This window comes from Xenopus laevis, chromosome 8S (genome assembly GCF_017654675.1).
Source record: "Xenopus laevis strain J_2021 chromosome 8S, Xenopus_laevis_v10.1, whole genome shotgun sequence".
Classification (NCBI taxonomy): domain Eukaryota; kingdom Metazoa; phylum Chordata; class Amphibia; order Anura; family Pipidae; genus Xenopus; species Xenopus laevis.
Window position 1 is genome coordinate 2,822,403 of NC_054386.1, and position 23,421 is coordinate 2,845,823.

Consider the following 23,421-nt stretch of genomic DNA (forward strand, 5'->3'; position numbering starts at 1 on the left):
CCAATCATTTGAAATTATCGTGCGGTTAGTGGGATTCGAAACGATCGAATATATTACGATTTTTCGGCCGACATCTGTCAGAAAATTGATCGGCCAGGTTAAAAAATCTTTGTCATTCCCAGTGCAACCGAGAAAAAGTGAAAATGCAGAAGCAACTGCATGAAGATTTCTAAGCTAATGGAATAAATCCAAATGCTTTGTTAGACCTTTACCTCAAAACAATTGCAAGTCTGGCCGTATATCTCAGGATCTCATTTATCTTTGTGTCACAGTAGCTACAGTGGATTCACAAGAAACCCCTACCATTGCAATTTAAATGTTTCAAGTTGCCTCCCTGAGCTGAAGGTCTGGGGCTTGAGCACCTGGACCCCCTGTTGATATTGGTAAGAGTACCGTACCTCCTATAAGTCTTTGCAACTACTGGATAGTATTCCTTTTTCCTGTATCCCATGTTTTCTTTGTAAATTTCTATAATTTTTACTGGCCAGGCCAGTAAAATACCGGCCATGTGGCAACCGTACCCAGGAAGCAGGGCCAGAAGAAGGTGTAGGCAGAATAGGACCTGCTAGAGTCCTGCATGGGTCCAACTGAGCAAACCCCGGCCCAACCAGGACCAACTACCCGACTCAGCTGGCAAACGGCTTGCTTAACCCACGACCCGGCACCCGAACCGGAAGTGACATCACACGGGACCCTATTCTGCTTACCACAAACTCAGGAGAGACCAGTTTTGCAACATAGCCGGGTACCTGCAGATTATCCGCACGATCAGGCACTCGGAAATAGTGATGTGCGGGCCGGCCCGCGGGTCGGGTAGGTTCGGGTCGACCACGCACTGATCCTCGCGGGTGCGGGTTGAGCTCTTCTCCTGCTCTCCCTGCCCGCCACCTTCAAATGCCGGCATCCGACTTCTGGTTTTATAGTCTCTCGTCTGCTCGCCCCGCCCCATTGTGACGTCATTGGCGGGGCAGCGCGGGTCTGTAGCGCGGATGGCAGCAGGGCGGATTAGGGTCGGGTGTGGGTCAGGGAAACCCTGACTCACACATCACTACTGGTGAAAGAGGGAACGTTCTATATAATACACATCTTAGCGAATTTGCGGAGTAACAATCATTTGCCTGAGAGAAAATTCACCTGACGATAGGGCGTGAAACTGCGCTAATGACGGTCTCTTTCACTAGTGAATTGTCTCTACGCCTGTTAGTAAATTCGCAATGTCCCTGCGATTGGTTTTCTGGTGAATTTTCACTAGTGACGGCCATTTTGCCTCTAGTAAATCTGTCCCTATAATAATAATAATATTTGCTGTAGGGTGAGCACATCACTGTGACAAGGAATTATCTGAGGTGGTTGTGTCTAAAATAAACACTGATTTGTAAGATTGAGTGAAGAATCTGTGATTAAATCAGCACACAGTGTTGTGAGCAGCAGGTTATATCATATATATATAATAAATGTTCTTCTCCTGCTTCACTGCCTCAAACACATGATCCTATAGGGAGAAATAATCAATAAAAATAGGAAAGCAGCGCAGGTTCAGTTCTAGTTCTGAGACAAAACAATGAATTGGCCAAACATTTTCTCCACACACACAAGTAGTAGGAAAACAAGCACAGAGCGCGACACTGACCCCAATCGTCACTTCCGGCTAATCACAGCTTCCCTGCCCTCGTGTCCATGCGCCGTGACGTCACACTCGCGCGAGATGAAACCTGTGACGTCGGGATTATCTCTCCGGTAGGAGTCTTGGCGCTGGACGTTCACGTCGCTGCAATTCGGAGCTGTGGAGATCGTCGGACGGTAAGATACGTGTCTAATCGTCTTGTTTTACATTGTGGGTCGTGTGTAGAGAGAAATGTCGGACAGAGAGAGAGTCTGTGCGTCTCGCGACAAACAAACAGCCCCAGTTATTCCACTGCGGATATTTATTTCTGGAACAAGAGAAGCGAAACGTGTGAGAGTTGAATGCGGAGGCCGGAAGTGATTTCAGCCAAACAAACACGTTACACAATGGCGCCTTCCTGAGGGATAAAGAGACAAACTCTGCGTCTTAATCCTGCATCTAAATCCCCCTTTTAAATCCTGCGTCTAAATCGTGTGTAAATCCTGCACCCAAATCCTGCGTTTACATCCCCCTTTTAAATCCTGCGTTTAAATCCTCCCATCTAAATATTGCATGTAAATCCTGTCTGTAAATCTTGCCTGTAAATCATCCATCTAAACCCTGCGTGTAAAGCCCCCTTTTAAATCCTGCCTCTAAATCACGCCTGTAAATCCTGTTAAATCCTCCATCTAAATCCTGTGTTTAAATCCTGCGTGTAAACTCTGTGTAAATCTTGCGTTTAAATCCCCATTTTAAATCCTGTGTGTAAATCAAGTGTAAATTCTGCATGTAAACCCTGCCTGTAAATCCAGTTAAATCCTCCATCTAAATCCTGCGTGTAAACTGTGTAAATCCTGCGTCTAAATCCTGCGTGTAAACCGTGTCTAAACCCTGCCTGTAAATCCTATGTTTAAATCCTCCCATTTAAATCCTTCCTACCTGTAAACCCTGCCTGTAAATCCTGTTCAATGCAGGGTTTACACACAATTTACACGCAGGATTTAAATCCTCCCATCTAAATATTGCATGTAAATTCTGTGTGTAAACCCTGCATGTAAATCGCGTGTAAATTCTGCATCTAAATCCCCCTTTTTTAAATCCTGCATGTAAACCGTGTGTAAATCCTGTGTTTAAATCATCCGTGTAAATTCTGCATGTAAACCCTGCCTGTAAATCCAGTTAAATCCTCCATCTAAATCCTGCGTGTAAACTCTGTGTAAATCCTGCATCTAAATCCTGTGTTTAAATCCTGCGTGTAAACCGTGTCTAAACCCTGCCTGTAAATCCTATGTTTAAATCCTCCCATTTAAATCCTTCCTGCCTGTAAACCCTGCGTGTAAATCCCGCCTGTAAATCCTGTGTTTAAATCCTGCGTGTAAATTGTGTGTAAACCCTGCATTTAGATCCTCCCATCTAAATATTGCATGTTAATTCTGCGTGTAAACCCTGTGTGAATTCTGCGTCTAAATCCTGTGTAAAATGTGTGTGTCCTGCCATTGATGCTGTACCTGTGACAGAGGAGTTGGGCGGGTGACAGACACAATCTCTCATAGACATTCAGTATATTCACATGGAATTCACTTCCAGCTCTTCATGTTCCTTTTTGTATCAATAGTCCCTGATCCAACAACAGTCAGTGATCCATGAGTTCAATATTATGATCCCAGTGCGGAGTTCAAGGAGTTGTTACTGCAGAAGAAAAGGACTTTTGTGTAATCTTTGGTGGGCTGGGTATTTAAAGGGATATAGTCATGGGAAAACATGTTTTTTTTCAAAATGAATCAGTTAATAGAGCTGCTCCAGCAGAATTCTGCACTGAAATCCATTTCGCAAAAGAGCAAACAGATTTTTTTATATTTAATTTTGAAATCTGACATGGGGTTAGACATATTGTCAGTTTCTCAGCTGCCCCCAGTCATGCGACTTGTGCTCTGATAAACTTAAGTCTCTCTTTACTGCTGTACTGTAAGTTGGAGTGATTTCCCCCCCAGCAGCCAAACAGAACAATGGAAAGGTAACCAGATAGCAGCTCCCTAACACAAGATAACAGCTGCCCGGTAGATCTAAGAACAACACTCAATAGTAAAACCCCATGTCTCACTGAGACACATTCAGTTACATTGAGAATGAAAAAACAACAGGCTGCCAGAAAGCAGTTCCATCCTAAAGTGCTGGCTCTTTCTGAAATCACATGACCAGGCAAAATGAGCTGAGATGCACCTACACACCAATATTACAACTAAATACACTTGCTGGTTCGGGAATGACATTAATATTGTAGAGTCAATTATTTGCAGTGTAAACAGTCATTTAGAGATAAAAACTACACCGTAAAAATACCTTAAAAGGGGTTGTTCACCTTTAAGTAAACTTGCACTATGTTTTAGAATGGCTAATTCCAGGCAACTTTTCAGTTTTAATATTTATTAGGTTTTTTTTTTTTTTTAATTATTTGCTTTTTCCTTCTGACTCTTTCTAACTTTGAAATGGGGGTCACTGACCCCATCTAGAAAAGTAAATGGCCTGTAAGGCTATGCATGTGTTATTAGGGATGCACCGAATCCACTATTTTGGATTCGGCCGCACCCCCAAATCCTTTGTGAAAGATTCGGACAAATACAGAACCAAATCCTAATTTGCAAATGCAAATTAGGGGTGGGAAGGGGAAACCATTTTTTTCCACCCTACCCCTTATTTGCATATGCAAATTAGAATTACGTTCAGACAGGAATAAGGATTTGGCCAAATCTGAATCCTGCTGAAAAAGCCCAAATTGCGTACCCAATCCTGGTTTCGGTGCATCCCTAATTGCTATTGCTACTTGTTATTACTCATCTCTCTATTCAGGCCTCTCTTATTCATATTCCAGTCTCTTATTCAAATCAGTGCATGGTTGCTAGGGTAATTTGGGCCTAGCAACCAGATTACTAAAATTGCAAACTGGAAAGCTGATAAATAACTGAAAATTAGGGATGCACCAAATCCAGGATTTGGCATTTTTCTGCTTTTGTGGCTAATGTATGTATCCAGTTACGCTGATATCCCACCTGGTGTGATTTTCACCCAATTAGAGAATAAGCCAGAGACCAATGTGCTCTGATGCAGATGGTTTTGGGCTGAAAATTACTTGTATTAGGGGTGAGAGGCAGTCGGCATTAAACCGAGTGACAGGCAGTTTTGGGTAAGAAAGGAACCACCTCTGTGTGACAGTTTCCTAAAGATAAGGTCTATGATCAACCCCACTCACTTGCATCAGGGACTTGGGGCATTGACAGGTCTATTCTTTGAGGAATAAAAACTGAGACCGTTCTGGTAAAGATAAATAATATACAGAATTGAGTCCTCTTCGTCTCATGGGAGGAGAGACACAATTATTACACATTTTAGAGCTCTAATTCAATTTGCTCAGAATTAATTTGAAAAATCATCTACCAATACATTGTGCACTGGCCAACGTGATGCTTCAGCAAATATTTTCAAATCTGTCCCATTTCTGAGCTGACTGATATCCAGGGTACAGGTACTAGTTGAGATGGGTGGGCCACCATACACTTACTATTAATTGTACAAAACAATTTGCACTAATATTGGTGCGTGTATTGCTTAGGAACACTTAATGATATATACATACATACATACATACATGTAGGTCATTTAGGTTGAATGAGACCCATTCAAATGTAAAAAGATTTCGGGAGCAACACAAGCATGACAAAGGTTCCTGGGTGGTGCAAATTAAATGCTGTGATTGGCTATTGGTAGCCCATGTGTGGACTGGTAGCCTACAGGAGACTGTTTGGCAGTACATCTGGTTTTTATGCAACTAAAACTTGCCTCCAAGACAGGAATTCAAAATTAAGAACCTGATTTAAGGCCACTGAGAGCAACATCAAAGGGGTCAGTGGGCAACATGTATTACAGAGCCACTGGTTGGGGACCACTGAGTTAGGTGAAGTAGGACTTCTAGAATATACTTGGGTCAAAGCCAAGAAGCTGGCAGTAAGTAAGTGTTTTGATGTCAGCTGTGCTCCCTGGAGTAATATAATCTGTTTCCAACAGTGATGCTTATCCTTGAGGGGCATCTTCATTGGCACGCACATGTGATTAAATATATAAATGCCCATGAGGATAAACCTGGAGGATAACGTGGCACTGAGCAATTTGGGAAAGGAAACAAGCAGCAGTGGAAATGCAGGCAGTTGCTGATGATTATATTCTAGAGGTGCAGCATTGTAGCGCTCATAGGGGTGTGACCTGCTAATGATCACATGCCCATATGCAGGTATTTTTGGGTTGAGTCAAATGATAGGCATTTTCTGGAATTTCCAGTTGCCATGGTTGTTCCTGTAAATTATAATAGTAGCATCCCTGTAGGGTCACAAGCAAACACATAATTATCTGTTTAAAAGGGAAGTAAAGTGTAAAATAGAATAAGGCTAGAAATGCTGTATTTTGTATACTAAACATAAACATGAACTTACTGCACCACAAGCCTAATCAAACAAATGATTTATGCTTTCAAAGTTGGCCACAGGGGGTCACCATCTTGTAACTTTGTTATACATCTTTGCAAGACCAAGACTGTGCACATGCTCAGTGTGATCTGGGCTGCTTAGGGATCGTCATAAACAAAGCTGCTTGAGTTCTGCATGGCTGGGAAGTAAGGCGGGGGCTCCCCCTGCTGTTCATAAGTATGATTGTTTCCCTGCAGAGCAGTTAGGGACCGTCTGACAATTCCTATCCACAGCAGTAAATGAAGGGAGAATTTCACTGCATACAGTCAGTTATATTATAAAAACAAAATTAAAGTATATTGTAGATAGGTTTTTTTTCTCATTAAAGTAAGTAAAAATTGGATTTTATTTTTTTTCCTTTAATAGCTATCTTTGATTTTTTTGAATTTAAAATTAGGAGTTTTAAGAGGAGAACATATATCACTTTCTTTGCGTATTTTTGCTCAGTACAAGGAAGTTTTTTATGGTTTTCTGTAGTTTTTGGGTAGTGGCCTCCTATCCGTTATTGCATTTGGGCTACTGGATCAGTTAGTTCTTGTGTAATGTTGCCATGCAGGTATGGACAAATTGTACTTCTTGCATACTAGTTAATGGGACGTCTGTAATTAACCTATAGTTTTTTTTTTTTTAGGACTAGACAAGATGAGCGGCAGCCGTGTTTTCATTGGGAGACTGAGTCCTCATGCCAGAGAGAGGGATGTGGAGAAATTCTTTAAAGGATATGGACGCATCAGGGAAATAAATCTGAAGAATGGATTTGGATTTGTGGTAAGTGCACTAAAATGGATACACAAGGTACAAACCTCAAACAATGAACTAAACTAGATATGGTTTTCTCATCTGTATTCTGTCATCATACACAGTAAAACATTCTTCAGGGTTTTCACACAATTCATGGGGATAGTGTTGTGAATTTCAGATGACTAATGTTAGGTTGCATTGTACTCCCATAACTAGTGTTCCTTATATATTTGCATGCATGCTGCTACTCTGGTTTTTGTCATGAATATTAAGCCTCCATCTGATGAGCCTTTTTCAGCTTCATAGAAAAAGCAGCGACATCCAGTTTTACTCCCAAGTCTTGGGTAGTGAGCTGTATCTGTGGAGTTGAAGATAAAATTGCCACTTTAGACTCCATTAAGGTCTGTGTAGCAATGTGAGGGGCAGGAAATACTCATGAATTGTAAGAAGTCAAGTTGAGGTTGACCTCAAGAGTCTGAAGATCACTGGTGTCGCCCAATTTACGGAAGTGAGTGCAGACTGAAATATCAGCATTTTGCCCACCCCATATGTTCTTCTCTGCATTAGAACCCATCCCTTCCACATAGAATGTTAGAAGTAACCCTGCATACGACCAACCTCACTCCTTATTTGCTGAACTCACTGAGAACTTTCCATCTGCTCTCTGTAAACTTGAGAAAAATTCAAGTACTAGAAAACAACCATTCAGGTGAATTAGAGGGGACCTGTCACCCTAATGAATCCAAATTATTTTTTATCATGTTAGTTGAGCAAAACAAAACTTACTTACACTACATTTATTATTTAAATTTTGTTTCCTTTAGTCTTGGAATTACACAATCACAGCAAGCAGGCAGGAGCCATTTATTGGACACAGATTAAGTTGTGTATCACCCCAAAATCTTATGTTTGCACCCGAATGGGGAAATAATGGCCATGCACAATGCCCTACACAATTCTAGTACTTCCTGGCCGTGACGTCGGAAGTCTTGAGAGACGAAACTTATGGGCAAAGTAGAGCGGCCCATGGTACCTGTTCTCGATTAAAAGGTGGTCCATTAATAAAGTTATTACCTTCAGCATTCTGTGTATTGCCCCCCAATAACCCTCACCCTAAGTCTTTGTCCAGCCCTTGGGTACATGAAGGGGCTGCTGAGTGTAATGCCCCCGCACTTTACTGCCCCCTCTGCCACGCATTGCCTTGCTAGTTGCTGCCATAGCAACAGCCAATCACGTTTAGCAACTGCCCTGAGAAACACGAGGTGCTCACAGATCCCCAGAAATGTCAGGCTCATTGGCAGACGGTGGATCGTGTAGTTCAATCCCTTCCTATTTCTGAACACGGCGCTCACTGACTGAATTAGGGGGTGTGGCCACAAAAACGGGCGTGGTCAAGAAATTTGCTGCGCACTATCAAGTTAGATCTCCTGATGGGGGGGGGGCAATCATCGAGAGTAGATCCCAGTGTAACAAAGTCTGGGCATCCCTGATGTACAGCATTTCTAACCACAGCTTTTGTTTTTAAAGGAACTGTCTAAAATAGATACATTTAGTTTTCCAAAAAATTTAATCTATAAGGCTTGAGTGAACAGACATCCAACATAACTAGAACACCCCTTGCTCCATGCCTCCCAACTGTCCGGCTTTCTGCGGGACAGTCCCGCTTTTGACAGCTCAGCCCACAGTCCCGAGTTTCTGACTTAAATGTCCCAACTTTCTCTATGATCTTCTGCACTTCTGACTCGAGAAAAAGATACAAAGTTTCTTAAAAGTAATTAAAATAAGCGCCTTTTTGGCAGAGCCCAGAACAGCCAGTTGTTGCACTTGGATAGTTTTGTAACATTTTAAGATAAGCAAAGATACAATTGTAACTATTTAAGATAAGCAGGTCTCTTGGAAGAACGGAGACTTGCAGCTTAAGGGCAATGTTGGCTTCATTAGCAAAACTGTTCTAACACATAAAATATTGCACTAAAACTCCCAGAAATGTGTTCAAACTTTAATAACCTGCCAAATTTTGAAAAATGGACATGGTTATTAGGGGTGTGGCCATAAAAACAGATTCTCACTTGTGAAAAAAACAGTGGTAGATTTGTCTGTGTTTTTTCTCTGTTATAGGAGTTTGATGATCACAGAGATGCTGACGATGCTGTATATGAACTGAATGGCAAAGTACTGTGCAATGAAAGGTAATACGAGCGGAGGTGTGTAATTAGTATGGCTACACAGCAGCTTGTTTATATAAACTATAGTAGTACTTATCTGTTATCTACTGTGTATCCTGTGCTTGAATGGCTGCCCCCATGGCTACACAGCAGCTTGTTTATATAAACTATAGTAGTACTTATCTGTTATCTACTGTGTATCCTGTGCTTGAATGACTGCCCCCATGGCTACACAGCAGCTTGTTTATATAAACTATAGTAGTACTTATCTGTTATCTACTGTGTATCCTGTGCTTGAATGACTGCCCCCATGGCTACACAGCAGCTTGTTTATATAAACTATAGTAGTACTTATCTGTTATCTACTGTGTATCCTGTGCTTGAATGGGTGCCCCCGTGGCTACACAGCAGCTTGTTTATATAAACTATAGTAGTACTTATCTGTTATCTACTGTGTATCCTGTGCTTGAATGGCTGCCCCCATGGCTACACAGCAGCTTGTTTATATAAACTATAGTAGTACTTATCTGTTATCTACTGTGTATCCTGTGCTTGAATGGCTGCCCCCATGGCTACACAGCAGCTTGTTTATATAAACTATAGTAGTACTTATCTGTTATCTACTGTGTATCCTGTGCTTGAATGGCTGCCCCCATGGCTACACAGCAGCTTGTTTATATAAACTATAGTAATATTTATCTGTTTTCTACTGTGTATTCTGTGCTTGAATGGCTGCCCCCATGGCTACACAGCAGCTTGTTTATATAAACTATAGCAGTACTTATCTGTTATCTACTGTGTATCCTGTGCTTGAATGGCTGCCCCCATGGCTACACAGCAGCTTGTTTATATAAACTATAGTAGTACTTATCTGTTATCTACTGTGTATCCTGTCCTTGAATGGCTGCCATTTCTGAAGCAAATACACCCTGTTTTACCAGCACAGAGCAAAACTACATTATATTGCCATTTCTTTAAAACACTTTTTTTGATGTTACTGTTCCTTTAAGTACCTTTAATTATTAATGTGAATATACTTTCCATAAACCTAATTGGTTGCAAATTAATTTTAATACAGCTAAGAGACCGGTTATCGAAAATGCTTGGGATCTGCAGTTTTCCAGATAAGGGGTCTTGCTGTTATTTGTAACTACATACCTTAAATCTGCCAAATATCATTTAAACATTAAATAAACCCAATAGGATTGATTTGTCTCGCATAAGGATTCATTGAAGTTTAGATGGGATCAAGTAAAAGGTGCTGTTTAATTATTACAAATAAATGGAGTGTATGCAAGATGATTTTCTGTAATTAAGGGCCTTCTGGATAACTGGGTTCCCGATAACAGATCCCATACCTGTATATATAAAAGAAACTTGTTTCCATAGTAACATTTTTTTTTCCTTGCCTTTTATTAAGGGTGACAATTGAGCTTGCAAGGAACCGCAGAGGAAGAGGTGGAATGATGGGAGGTGGAGGCGGGAGGTATCCAAATCGCTTTGCTTATCGCCAGTCCAATAGTGGTGGGCCCAGGTAAGTTTTTTTTTTTTTTTGGTCAAAACTCACAAATTTGAATTAAAAAGCACCAACTTGAATTTGCATGTTAGATTTATCAAACCTCGACCCTGGAAACCGTTTTAATTCGACTATTCGCCACCCAAAACCTGCCGAGTTCATGCAGAGGTCCATTTGTAGATTAATTGTCTTCCTTGAGTTTTTTTTGTTTTTTTTTTTTAAAGAAAAATCAATACAAATTATTAGATTCGAATTTTTCGGGTCGTTCCTATTCGATAAAATATTAGACGTTCGAGTTTTTTCATAAATAACCTCCCATTCGAGTTGTGATTACATTCAAAGTTAATAGAGTTAAAAAAAATAATTCACGTAACTTCAAAATTCGACCTTGGATAAATAAACCCACATAGTGCCTGGCTCATTTAGCCTGACGAGATCTTTTCATTGCTGCAAACTGGATCCATTGTGAATATAGTAGAGGAAAGGAACATGCTCATTTAATCACGTCGTTTCTGACCTTACAGTTAGGTCCATATATCTTTGGACGGAGACAACTTTTTTTTCTAATTTTGGTTCTGTACATGATCACAATGAATTTTAAATGAAACAACTCAGATGCAGTTGAACTGCAGACTTTCAGCTTTAATTCAGTGGGTTGAACAAAAAGATTGTATAAAAATGTGACTGACTAAATCCTTTTTTTTGGGGGGGTTTTTTTACACAATCATTTCATTTCAGGGGCTCAAAAGCAATTGGACAAATTAAAAAACTGAAAATTAAATGTTCATTTCTAATAGTTGGTGGAAAAGCCTTTGCTGGCAATGACAGGCTGAAGTGTTGAACTCATGGACATCACCAGATTCAACAATATTCCACTTCTTTGCTTTAATAAACTCCTGGGCTGCTTTGGCTCTATGTTTTGGCTCATTATGAGACGCCTCCCAATCAATGTGAGTGCATTTAGCTGGATTTGAGCAGACTGTGTCTCTGAAGAGCTCACAATTCATTCTTGTGCTTCTGTGTCACATGATGGATAAACACTAGTGTCCCACTGGCAGCCATGCACCCCAAGCCATCACACTGCCCCCCAAATGTTTTATACACAACTGTGCTATGCTTTGGATCATCAGCTCTTCCCAAGCCTTCTCCACACTTTTTTACTCTTGCCATCATTCTGCTAGAGCTTCATCTTGGTTTCATCTGTCCAAACAATGTTTTTCCACAACTGTGCTGGATTTTTTAGATGTTTTTTTAGCAAAGTCCAATGTAGCCTTTGTATTGTTGATGCTTATGAGTGGCTTGTACCTTGCAGTGCTCCCTCTGTTTTTGCAGCTTAAGGAGGACTTGTTTCACCTGCATGGAGAGCTCCTTTGTTCTCATGTTGTCTGTTCCACCTACACCCCCCCCTCAAATCAACTCCAGGGCTTTTATCTGCTTCATTGATAATGACATAACCAAGGAATTGCCCCCACCTGCCATTGAAATAGCCTTTGACTCAATTGCCCAATTACTTGTGAGCCCCTGAAATGGTGATTGTGTTAAAAAAAAAGGCTTTAGTTCTTCACATTTTTATACAATCTTTTTGTTCAACCCACTGAATTAAAGCTGAAAGTCTGCAGTTCAACTGCATCTGAGTTGTTTCATGTAAAATTCATTGTGGTCATGTACAGAACCAAAATTAGAAATACATTCTCTGTCCAAAGATTTATATACCTAACTGTATATATTATATATTGTCTTGCTCAGTCCATAGACACCATTTTATTATTCGCATTCCCAAGCAACACCCAGGTCAATGATATTGTGGCGCTTTACTTGCTTTAAAAACACACTCTCTTTTCCACTTTCTGTCGGGTCTCACCTATTCCATAAGGCTCTGGAGGTTGTGTGTTTTTTTATCTGCACCAGTCGGCCCTTTTTAAATAATGTTTCTGTTTGCCTCTTTCAGTAGATATGGACCACCTGTTCGTACTGAGCACAGAATTATAGTAGAAAACCTCTCGTCCCGTGTCAGTTGGCAGGTGAGCAGAGCATCATTTCATTTGTATTTCTGTCGATTTATAAACATTTGAAGTTGCCAAATATGTTGCCTCTGATGTCATTTTAGCTGTACTCCTAACCGCCTCTTTATTGGGCAAGTTTTTTATATGTGATCTAGAATGCACTGTAACTCTGTATGTGGGATTTGTATTCTCACCTGTAAGACAGGTTACTTTGGGCACCATGCAAGCTCATTGACTCAGAGATAGGAGTGAGCACTCAGACCAAGACTTCACTCACTCACTTGCATACTGACATTGGGTAAAAACATTGGACAAGCCTATTCAACTAGACTCGGTCTGATGTAAGTTTTCATTATTCCAACTGCTCATTGTTTGCCATTTTTTTTTCTGCAGAAACCAAATCTTTATATTAGTCTATATTCAATATTTATCAGTATTGTTTTTTCTGCTGTAGCGATCTTTTTTTTTTTTTTAAGCGTCTTGATAGCTTGGGAAGCAGCATTTACATCCTGTTGCATTTTATTCATGGGAAGGTTGTGGCCAATATAATTATTATATTTGTCATACGTATTTTTATACTGCAGGACAGGCATCAGTACAGCTTCAACAAGTGAGCTGTAAAGTTCACACAAATACTGGTATTATGTCATATTAATATTAGAAATAAGACCAAATTGACATTCTCTATACAATTACAGTAGAACAACCCATTTTACATTTTTCAGGAGATCATGGAAAAAAAACCACTGTGAAATGTAAAATTGGAGAAATTTATAATACGTAATATATTAGGACCGGAGAAAATGATGTAAAATGAGGGAAAACTTAAAATCAGTAGGGATGCACCAAATCCTTCGTGAAAGATTTGGGCAAATACCCAATTCTAATTTGCATATGCAAATTAGGGGTGGGAAGAGGAAAACATTTTTAACTTCCTTGTTTTCCCCACCCCTAAGTTGCATATGCAAATTAGGATTCGGTTCGGTCGGACAGAAGTATTCGGCTGAATCCAAATCCTGCTGGAAAAGGCCAAATACATCCTGGTGCACTTTGATAGCCATATTTTTTTCTGTTGGGGAAAAACGTCGGTATTCGCTGCAGTATCTGCAGTTTAGATAGAACAAATGCGTGGTGTTTTTTTTTTTGTGTTTTAATTTTTCCATGTCTCCCATTACTTCCTTATGTGCCAGGACACACACACACACACACACACACACACACACACACACACACACACACACACACACACACACACACACACACACACACACACACACACACACACACACACACACACACACACACACACACACACACACACACACACACACACACACACACACACACACACACACACACACACACACACTAGCTCATATGATCCCTGTACATTATGTGCCTTTTGATTGGTCCTCGGTGGTGAAAGTTAAGACACAAGTTTGCTGTGCGCCTCTAATCTAGAAGGTTTTTTTTTATCCGTTATATGCAGGGCTTCCAAATCTTGTGAAACCAATAAAACAATGTTGGCTTTGCAAAGGAGATTGTAAGCAATCCGGTTGACTTTTTTGGGTTTTTTTCTGCTGGGATATTAAAACTACAGATGAAGGAGTTATTTTTATGCATATTGTGTTTGTTAAACAGGACATTGCATTATACTTTGGCATTAGCAGCACAAATGCATTTTAAGATGTAAAAGGTTTTTTTTTTATGTGTTTGAATCTTTTTCACACACATTTCATTCCTGTTCCAAAGAGCTGACATTCTAGTGAGGGCAGTACAGATGATTCTCTCTGAGCTTGAGACTTTGCTGTGTTATTGTGCATTCACTTCACATGTCACTTTTTAATCTTTTTTTCTATTTGTTGGGTATAAGGGAACCAAAGTCTGTTTGCAAGTACAGGGATGGGATCCGTTATCCAGAAAACCAGAATTACGGAGGGATTTTAGCGCCGAAGGGGTTGAATTCCCCTTTTAGGTGTCAAGAACCAAATTACAGAGAGATCTGTTATCCAGAAAGCTCCAGGTTCCGTGCATTCTGGATAATAGGTCCCATAGCTGTACTTAGTCACCGCATTAAAGGGTACGATTTTCTTCAGGAACCACATCTTCCTCCCTAAAATGGGCACATGTGTATTGGAAATACGTAGAAGTTCATAGCTCACTATTTTATTAACATATATGTTCCCTTCTACAGAACGTGTATGTCCCTTAGGCTGCCCATAGTTGTCTGACATAAGCCAAGCTGGAGTCCAAGAGTATGATAAAATGATTATCCGATAACTCTTATTACATTATGAAAATCAATGTATTACATTATGATTGTGTTTTAAAGGGTTATGGATTTAAAATATTCCCTTTTTATGAAAGCATGAACAGAATTTAGGATACAGCATTCCTGACCTTAAACTTAATGATCCTGTAAAAGCAGTGTCATTATTCTTTTATTCATGCGAAGCACCTCACTCTAATTGCCGGCACTGGCTTTAAAATAAAAGATTTGTTCTGGTAGTGGCAATGGAAAGGTTCATGTAATTGTCTTGATTTTCTAACCATGATTATTAAAATCTAGCCCAATGTTTCCAGATGTGCTTCAAGAGATAAGCCTTCAATTTAAACTGAACATACTCTATATTTTAACATCTACAGCTAGAAAATAAGCCCACTACTTAAATTGGTGGTTCACCTTTAGGGTAACTTTTATTATCTTATAGAACGGTCAATTCTAAGCAACTTTTCCATTGGTTTTCATTATTTACCGTATATACTCGAGTATAAGCCGAGTTTTTCAGCCCCCAAAATATGCGGAAAAACTCTACCTCGGCTTTTACTCGGGTCAAACGGTCGCCGGTGTCCAAGAATAGTCTCCAAGAATATTCACCGGTGTCCAAGAATGGTCGCCGGCATCCAAAAACGAGACGCCGGCACCTCCAATGGGAGCAGAAACCCTCAATTTTTTGATTGAAATTTACCAGAAGCTGCTGCATTTCTTACGCTCGGCTTATACTCGAGTCAATAAGCTTTCCCAGTTTTTGGAGGTAAAATAAGGTACCTCGGCTTATACTCGGGACGGCTTATACTCTAGTATATACAGTGTGTATTTTAGTTGTTTTTTTTTTCTTTTTCCGACTCTTTGCAGCTTTCAAATGGGCGTCGCTGACCCCTTTGAAAAAAAACATGCTACAAATGTATTATTTTTTATTAATCATTTTTCTATTCAGGCCTCTCCTATTCATATTCCAGTCTCTTATTTAAATCAATGATTAGTTGCTAGGGGAATTCGGACATTAGTTACCAGATTGCTTAAGATGCAAGTTGAAGAGCTGCTGAATGAAAAGCTCATTAACTCAAAAACGATAATGAAAACAAATTGCAAATTCTCTCGGAATATCACTCTCTACATCATACTAAAATATATCTCAAAGGTGAACAACCCCTTTAATTCACAGCGCTCCTTTGATGCAGTAGAAATTCTGCAAATATTGACTTTATAGTGGAATTGCTACCGTTCCAAATTGCCATTTAATTTTTTTTTTTTGCACATTCTTCATGCCCTTTCCAAGTATTGTACAAATATATATATATATATATAATTTCTTTACACCAGACCGTTCCTAAAATATACCTGTTTTTATGTTAAAATGACTTTTTAGAAAAAGAAACTCCAAATCTGCACATTGAATGTTGGGAATAATGTATGAACCGTTTCTATGTTGTTGTATTATTCAAATGGTTTTCTGCACCACATTCGGTGTACAAAACTCGTATAAGACCATCATCCATTGTTGTAGAAAGTACTTTTTTTCCAGACATATCTAACTACGTGCATTTTTGAACCTCTTTTAACAGCCTTTCTTTGGGTTAAGCCTCGTTTCTCTTGTGTGGAGGAGAGCCCAAGAATTTTTGGTTTGCTAATGGCTGAAATTCTAGGGCTGGGCCTGTTCTGAAGTTTCCTTTTGGTTCCTATGCTCCCGCTTTGCCGATCTAGATCTCTTGGGTTGTCCAGATTTGAGCAAGAGTGGCTAGCTAAGGTCAGCTTCAGGTTCTGTAGCCACTTCCAGGGATTCCAGTGGTTTCAGGGTTAACCTCAATCATTTAAGGCTGTGGTGCTGTCCTGCCGCCTTCCACCCTTCTCTTGTAAGCGTTTCTGACTTGGTCAACTAGGTTTTGGACAAGAGACCCTTTGCTTAAGGTACCACCGGGGACTGGTGTTTTGTCTTGGTAAGTAAACCGGGATTAAAATAATCTCATACCAAGTAATTTACATCTTAACTCGGCAAATGTGTAACTGTAGAAATGAGCTGTGGCATATCCGTTTTATTTCACCAAAAGAATATACTGGTGTGCGTAATGTAGATTTATCAGCTACGTTACATTGCAGCGTTACTGACTGCACTTATATGACATTTAACTAATATTCTTTAGATCTATCACAGTTCTCATACATGGCACTAACATTGCTTTGTTTTAGGAGATAAAATTTCACCGTTAAGTTTGCACATATTTTATTTTAAAGAAAAAAAAAAGTCATTTGAGGCACTTGCACCTACAGTCTGTCCTTTGTTATTTCTTGTAGGATCTAAAGGATTTCATGAGGAAGGCCGGAGAGGTAACTTATGTGGATGCCCATCGAAGTAACAGAAATGAGGGGTAGGACTATTATTTTAATACTAATATCATGTCTCCTTGCTTCCTAATAAAAACCAAGATGGCAATAATATGGTCATTTATTTCTTTTACCGCGTCAATTATCCCTTCCTAGAGAATATTTATATTAATGACCTGGAGGTGGCCATTGAAAGTACTGTTTCTATTTGTGCAGGTGAGACTAAATTGTGCAGAACTATAGGTTCCATGCAGGATGCTGCCACTTTGCACAGTGATTTGTCTAAACTGGAAAACTGGGCAGCAAACTGGAAAATGAGGTTCAATGTTGATAAATGCAGGTTATGCACTTTGGCAAAAATAATATAAATGCAAGTTATACACTAAATGGCAGTGTGTTGGGAGTTTCCTTAAATGAGAAGGATCTTGGGGTCTTTGTAGATAACAAGTTGTCTAATTCTGGGCAGTGTCATTCTGTGGCTACTAAAGCAAATAAAGTTCTTGTATAAAAAAGGGCATTAACTCAAGGGATGAAACATAATTGTGTCTCTTTATAGGTCCCTGGTGAGGCCTCATCTGGAGTATGGGGGCAGTTTTGGACTCCAGTCCTTAAGAGGGATATAAATGAGCTGGAGAGAGTGCAGAGACTAAGTGCAACTAAACTGGTTAGAGGGAGGGAAGAGTTAAATTATGAGGGGAGACTGACAAGGTTGGGGTTGTTTTCTCTGGGGGAAAAAAGGCGCTTGTGAGGGGACATGATTAGACTTTACAAGTACATTAGAGGACATTATATAGTGAATAAAGTAGCCCCTCTTTTAAAATATAAGGATATTATAAGTTACCGAGGAGTTTCATGAACATATAAAAGTACGAGGCCGAAGGCCGAGTGTTTTTATACAGGTCATGGAACTCCGAGGTAACTTCTAATATCCTCATATTTTGCAACTGGGGGTATTTTATTTATTATAATACACACGTTTCAGTGAGTCATGTGACAGAAATGACATCAGAACTCACAGTTTATAACTGATGACATCAGAACTCACCGTTTATAAGGATATAATTTACAAGATATTCATGGCTCTTGTGTATTATAGACAAATAGCAGGGGACATTAGGGTAAGGGCACACGCTAAGATTCGGGGAGATTTAGTCGCCTGGCAACAAATCGCCTCATCTTTGGGCGACTAATGTCCCCGAAAAGCCTTCCTGTCGACTAGAATCTAAATCGCTGGCAGGATGACACTCGGAGCTCTTCTTTCTCTGAAGATGCCTCACGCGGAAACTTCGGAAAACAAAAGCGCTCTGAGTGCTTTCCCCCGGGGATTTAGATTCTAGCCAGAGGGAAGGCTTTTTGGGGAGATTAGTCGCCCGATGAAGAGGAGGCAACTAAATCTCCCCGAATCTTAGCGTGCGCCCTTACCTTAAAGAGAATCACGTACCAGAGGCCTCCCCTTCAGACTACAAGAAAAGAAGTTTCATTTAAAGGAACAGAGTAGGGGGTTCATCACAGTGAGGACAGTGAGGTTGGGGAATGCACTGCCGGGTGATGATTCAGTTAATGACTATAAGAGGGACTTGGATGATTTCTTGGACAGACATAATACAAAGGCTATTGTGATACTAAACTCTATAGTTAGTATAGATATGGGGATATATCATTTATGTGACAGTAGGGAGGGGTGTGTGTATGGGGCTGGGTTTTCATTTGGAGGGGTTGAACTTGATGGACTTTGTCTTTTTTCAACCCGATTTAACTATGTAACTATTTGGAATTGCACTGCCTGTTGTGGTTTATAAATTGTCCATATCAAAGGCTGGATCTAAAGGGCAGTACACTGCTAAATGGCTGGCATAGTGTCTAAGGGTGAATACTTTGGTCGTTCTTATGGTTAAATCACTCCAGTGGTCCCAATGCAGAGGGAGGACAAACACATTTAAGGCTTGTGAGGAGACAAGATCTCCATAGCAGTCCACTCCCTTGTGGGATGAAGGAATGATAGAATTTCCAGTGCTTCTGAAACAGATTCATTCATTCAGTACAGATTGAAACATGCTAACATGGAGTTTGTTTTATTTTCAGGGTTGTGGAATTCGCATCTTATTCTGATATGAAGAGTGCTTTAGATAAACTGGATGGTGTAGAACTGAGTGGGCGCAAAATTAAACTTACTGAGGATAGTAAGAAACACAGGTAACGTCTATTATTTGGCAAAGTCATTCCCTAGATAATGTATATGCACTTTGTCTAACTTAAATTTGAAGTTTTCCCTGAGCCTGCAAAAAATAGTTGTAAATTCCAAGACAGAAACAGCATCTTAACAGCATGGGACTGAGAGAAAACTGGATCATCACAGAAAAAGTTGTATCCAGCCACATAAAATAAAGGTTCAAGTTTATTTTGAAGTTGTCTGTGGGTCAGCATCCTATGCTGAAATACACTAAAGCAATTAAGTATTTGGTCTGAAGGTGGCCATACATGAGCTGATATAAGCTGTGGACCGACCAAGTCAACAGTGTGTGGGGCCCTCCGATAGGGCAGGTTCAAAAGTCCCATCGGATCAAGGATCAGATTGGTTTGTTGGTTGTTGTTCCTCAGTTCAATCGCCTGTATTCTCGGCATTGTGATGAGATTGTTGGGCCCAATATCAGCCACCTCAAGGTGGCGAGGTCAACAAACGAGCTGATCTCTGCATAAACGGCCACCTTTAGATACTCTTAAGGTGGCCATACACGGGCCAATAAAAGCTGCCAACAAACAGAGTCAGCAGCTTATTGGCCCGTGTATGGGGGCCCCCGACGGGCTTCCCCGATCGAGATCATGCCGAAAGTCGGCCAGATCTCGATCGGGTGGGACTAAAAATCTTGTCGGATCGCGGCCGCATCTGTTCGTTGATGCGGTCCCGCGATCCGACTTCGCGTTCGCTAGGATCCGATCGTTGGGCCCTAGGCCCCCAGCCCGATATTGCCCACCTCAAGGTGGGCATATCTGAGAGAGAACCGCTCGTTTGGCGACATCGCCAAACAAGCGGATCTCTCCGTGTATGGCCACCTTTAAAGGGGCTATTCTTCCACAACATTTTTTGCAAAATTAAAGCAATTGTAATTTCAAGCAAACTTCCAATATACAGCAATTACATTTTTTAAAAATCCGTAAATGTACAGTAATTGAAAGTGGTGTTTATCCCTTTCTGTTCTCTGGGTTTGACTCTTAAAACAGTGTAACAGAAGTCAGGATCTGTTCATCAGCTGGATTGTTTCAGGAGTCAGATCAGGGAGTGCAGAGTATATAAGCAGTCCGAAAGATACTTTGTGCAGTAGCCAGTGCAGTTACAGATCACTTTAAAAGCACTGAAAATATTTAATGTCATTTAATTGCAAAGTTGCTTAGAATTGCATTTTCTTTTGTGGAAGACCTACTCCAAACTGTAGTGGTTTTAGAATTCAAATAAAGCCTATATGTGCAGTCAATATATACACACCCATATTATATGTGTGTGTGTATGTTCCCTTTGTGTTTGTAAATGTTTTCAAAGCATTTGAATGTACATTTTGCTTTAGACTGTAATTCTTGCTTTAATAATTGATATGTTGGGCTTTCCTGTAAATCCTTGGATACACATAAGGCGCATACACCAACTGTATAATCCTTTTAGGGGGAAATGTAATACAATTTGCAAAGACCTAATCAGTGCTAATAAAAATTCTCCTGTCGCAATGTAATATTCTTCATTAGGCTTTTATTGCACTGCAAACCTTAAAGGGATATTGTCATGGGAAAAAAAAATTTTTTCAAAATGAATCGGTTAATAGTGCTGCTCCAGCAGAATTCTGCGCTGAAATCCATTTCTCAAAAGAGCAAACAGATTTTTTTTATATTCAGTTTTGAAATCTGACATGGGGCTAGACATAGTCAAGTTCCCAGCTGCCCCTGGTCATGTGACTTCTGCCTGCACTTCAGGAGAGAAATGCTTTCTGGCAGGCTGCTGTTTTTCCTTCTCAATGTAACTGAATGTGTCTCAGTGGGACCTGGATTTTACTATTGAGTGTTGTTCTTATATCTACCAGGCAGCTGTTATCTTGTGTTAGGAGCTGCTATCTGGTTACCTTCCCATTGTTCTTTTGTTTGGCTGCTGGGGGGGAAAGGGAGGGGGGTGATATCACTCCAACTTGCAGTAAAGCGTGAGTGAAGTTTATCAGAGCACAAGTCAAATGACTGGGGGCAGCTGGGAAATTGACAATATGTCTAGCCCCATGTCAGATTTCAAAATTGAATATAAAAAAATCTGTTTGCTCTTTTGAGAAATGGATTTCAGTGCAGAATTCTGCTGGAGCAGCACTATTAACTGATTCATTTTCCCATGACAGTATCCCTTTAAAATTTTATTCACAAAAAAATGTTTTGCAATAGGCAAATTTTATTACAGACACTGCGAACATTCTAGGGATGCACTGAATCCAGGATTCAGTTCGGGATTTGGCCTTTTTCAGCCGGATTCGGATTGTGCCTAGCCGAACTGAATCTGAATCCTAATTTGCATATGTAAATTAAGGGCGGTAGAGAAATAACTTTTTCATCACAAAAGGAGAATTTTTTTCCTGTCCCTAATTTGCATATGCAAATTCAGATTCGTTTTGGTATTCGGCCGAATCCCAAATAGTGAATCTGATGCATCCGTTTTATGTACCCCCTTATAATCCTCCTTTTTCTTTTCGTTCCAGAAGTAGATCAAGATCAAGATCACGAAGTCGCTCAAGGTCTCGCAGCAAGTCTAAATCTCGCGGGTCCTCCAAATCTGCAAGTCGATCCAGATCCAAAAGCCGTACACCTGAGAGAAAATACTCACAGAAAAATAACTCTGCGGAGCCAGCGCAGGGCTCCCCACCACCACGCTCCAAGCGCCAATCCAGATCAAGTTCGGCAGATAGTCGTAATTAATGGCAGGTCTGTGTTGTGTACGAAAGATGAGAAATACAAAGGGTGATTTCCACTGTAAAGTGTAACCAAAGTGCTTGCGTAATGATAATAATATAGCACTTCCGTGCTTTTCACATAAACATGAACAAAACAATAACGGGTGAAAAAAACCCAGCAATTTTTTTTTTTTTTTTTTTTTTTTTAGTTTTGATTTGCAATCGATGTTTTCAGTTTCACAGTGAAAGTTTCTATATTAATGTCGAGTTTTATATAAAGCCCTTACATGACATTTACAGTGTGAATTAAAACTGCATATTTAGTATTGGGGGTCTGATGTGTGCGTTACGTTTCAGATTCCAAACTCGTTGCCTATTTAGGTCAGGCATCCAATCGACTATTGAGAATGATGGGACTTGAATCTGTTTTATAGAATACACACATTTGCTGGCAGTCATATGGCCTTGTTTATTGATCCATCCCAAGATCATGTGTTTCTGTTGGCTTAAAGGACTAGTATAGTAACATCAATGTTTTTATTAAAAATTTTGTTGGTGTAGAACAAAAAAGACATATTAAAATTTTAAATTGAAGTCTTTATTGAGAAATAACTTGCAGAAACTCCGATCCGGCAATCCATTGTGCGGCGCTTGATTTCTCCTCCCTGCCTTCCTTATAGAAGATAGCCAGGGAGGAGAAATTGAGCGCCGCATGATGGATCGCCTTTTCTGAAGAGGAGCGCAAGCGGAGTTTCGTTAAGTTATTTCTTAAAGGGATACTGTCATGGGAAAAGGCATCAGTTAATAGTGCTGCTCCAGCAGAATTCTGCACTGAAATCCATTTCTCAAAAGAGCAAACAGATCTTTTTATATTCAATTTTGAAATCTGACATGGGGCTAGACATATTGTCAATTTCCCAGTAAAGCGTGAGGGAAGGTTATCAGAGCACAAGTCACATGACCAGGGGCAGCTGGGAAATTGACAATATGTCTAGCACCATGTCAGATTTCAAAATTGAATATAAAAAAATCTGTTTGTTTTTTTCAAAACGCATCAGTTAATAGTGCTGCTCCAGCAGAATTCTGCACTGAAATCCATTTCTCAAAAGAGCAAACAGATTTTTTTATATTCAATTTTGAAATCTGACATGGGGCTAGACATATTGTCAATTTCCCAGCTGCCCCTGGTCATGTGACTTGTGCTCTGATAACCTTCACTCACGCTTTACTGGGAAATTGACAATATGTCTAGCCCCATGTCAGATTTCAAAATTGAATATAAAAAAAATCTGTTTGCTCTTTTGAGAAATGGATTTCAGTGCAGAATTCTGCTGGAGCAGCACTATTAACTGATTCATTTTGA

At 40.1% G+C, this 23,421-nt stretch overlaps 1 protein-coding gene across 3 annotated transcripts; it reads left to right on the top strand.

The window, feature by feature from the left end:
* The first annotated feature begins 1,642 nt into the window (after positions 1 to 1,642).
* On the top strand, positions 1,643 to 22,214 carry srsf5a.S (serine/arginine-rich splicing factor 5 alpha S homeolog). Of its 3 annotated transcripts, none has more exons than XM_041575260.1 (8): positions 1,643 to 1,800; positions 6,749 to 6,885; positions 8,977 to 9,047; positions 10,444 to 10,557; positions 12,488 to 12,560; positions 17,116 to 17,189; positions 19,228 to 19,338; positions 21,870 to 22,214. In XM_041575260.1, exons 2-8 carry the CDS (start codon positions 6,760 to 6,762, stop codon positions 22,081 to 22,083), a joined length of 783 nt encoding a protein of 260 aa, XP_041431194.1. In that variant the 5' UTR covers positions 1,643 to 1,800; positions 6,749 to 6,759; the 3' UTR covers positions 22,084 to 22,214. The 3 variants fall into 3 exon arrangements, with proteins under 3 accessions (XP_041431194.1, XP_041431193.1, XP_041431192.1); XM_041575259.1 differs by having other exon boundaries at positions 12,491 to 12,560; positions 21,867 to 22,214; XM_041575258.1 differs by having other exon boundaries at positions 1,644 to 1,800; positions 21,867 to 22,214.
* Positions 22,215 to 23,421: the final 1,207 nt, after the last annotated feature.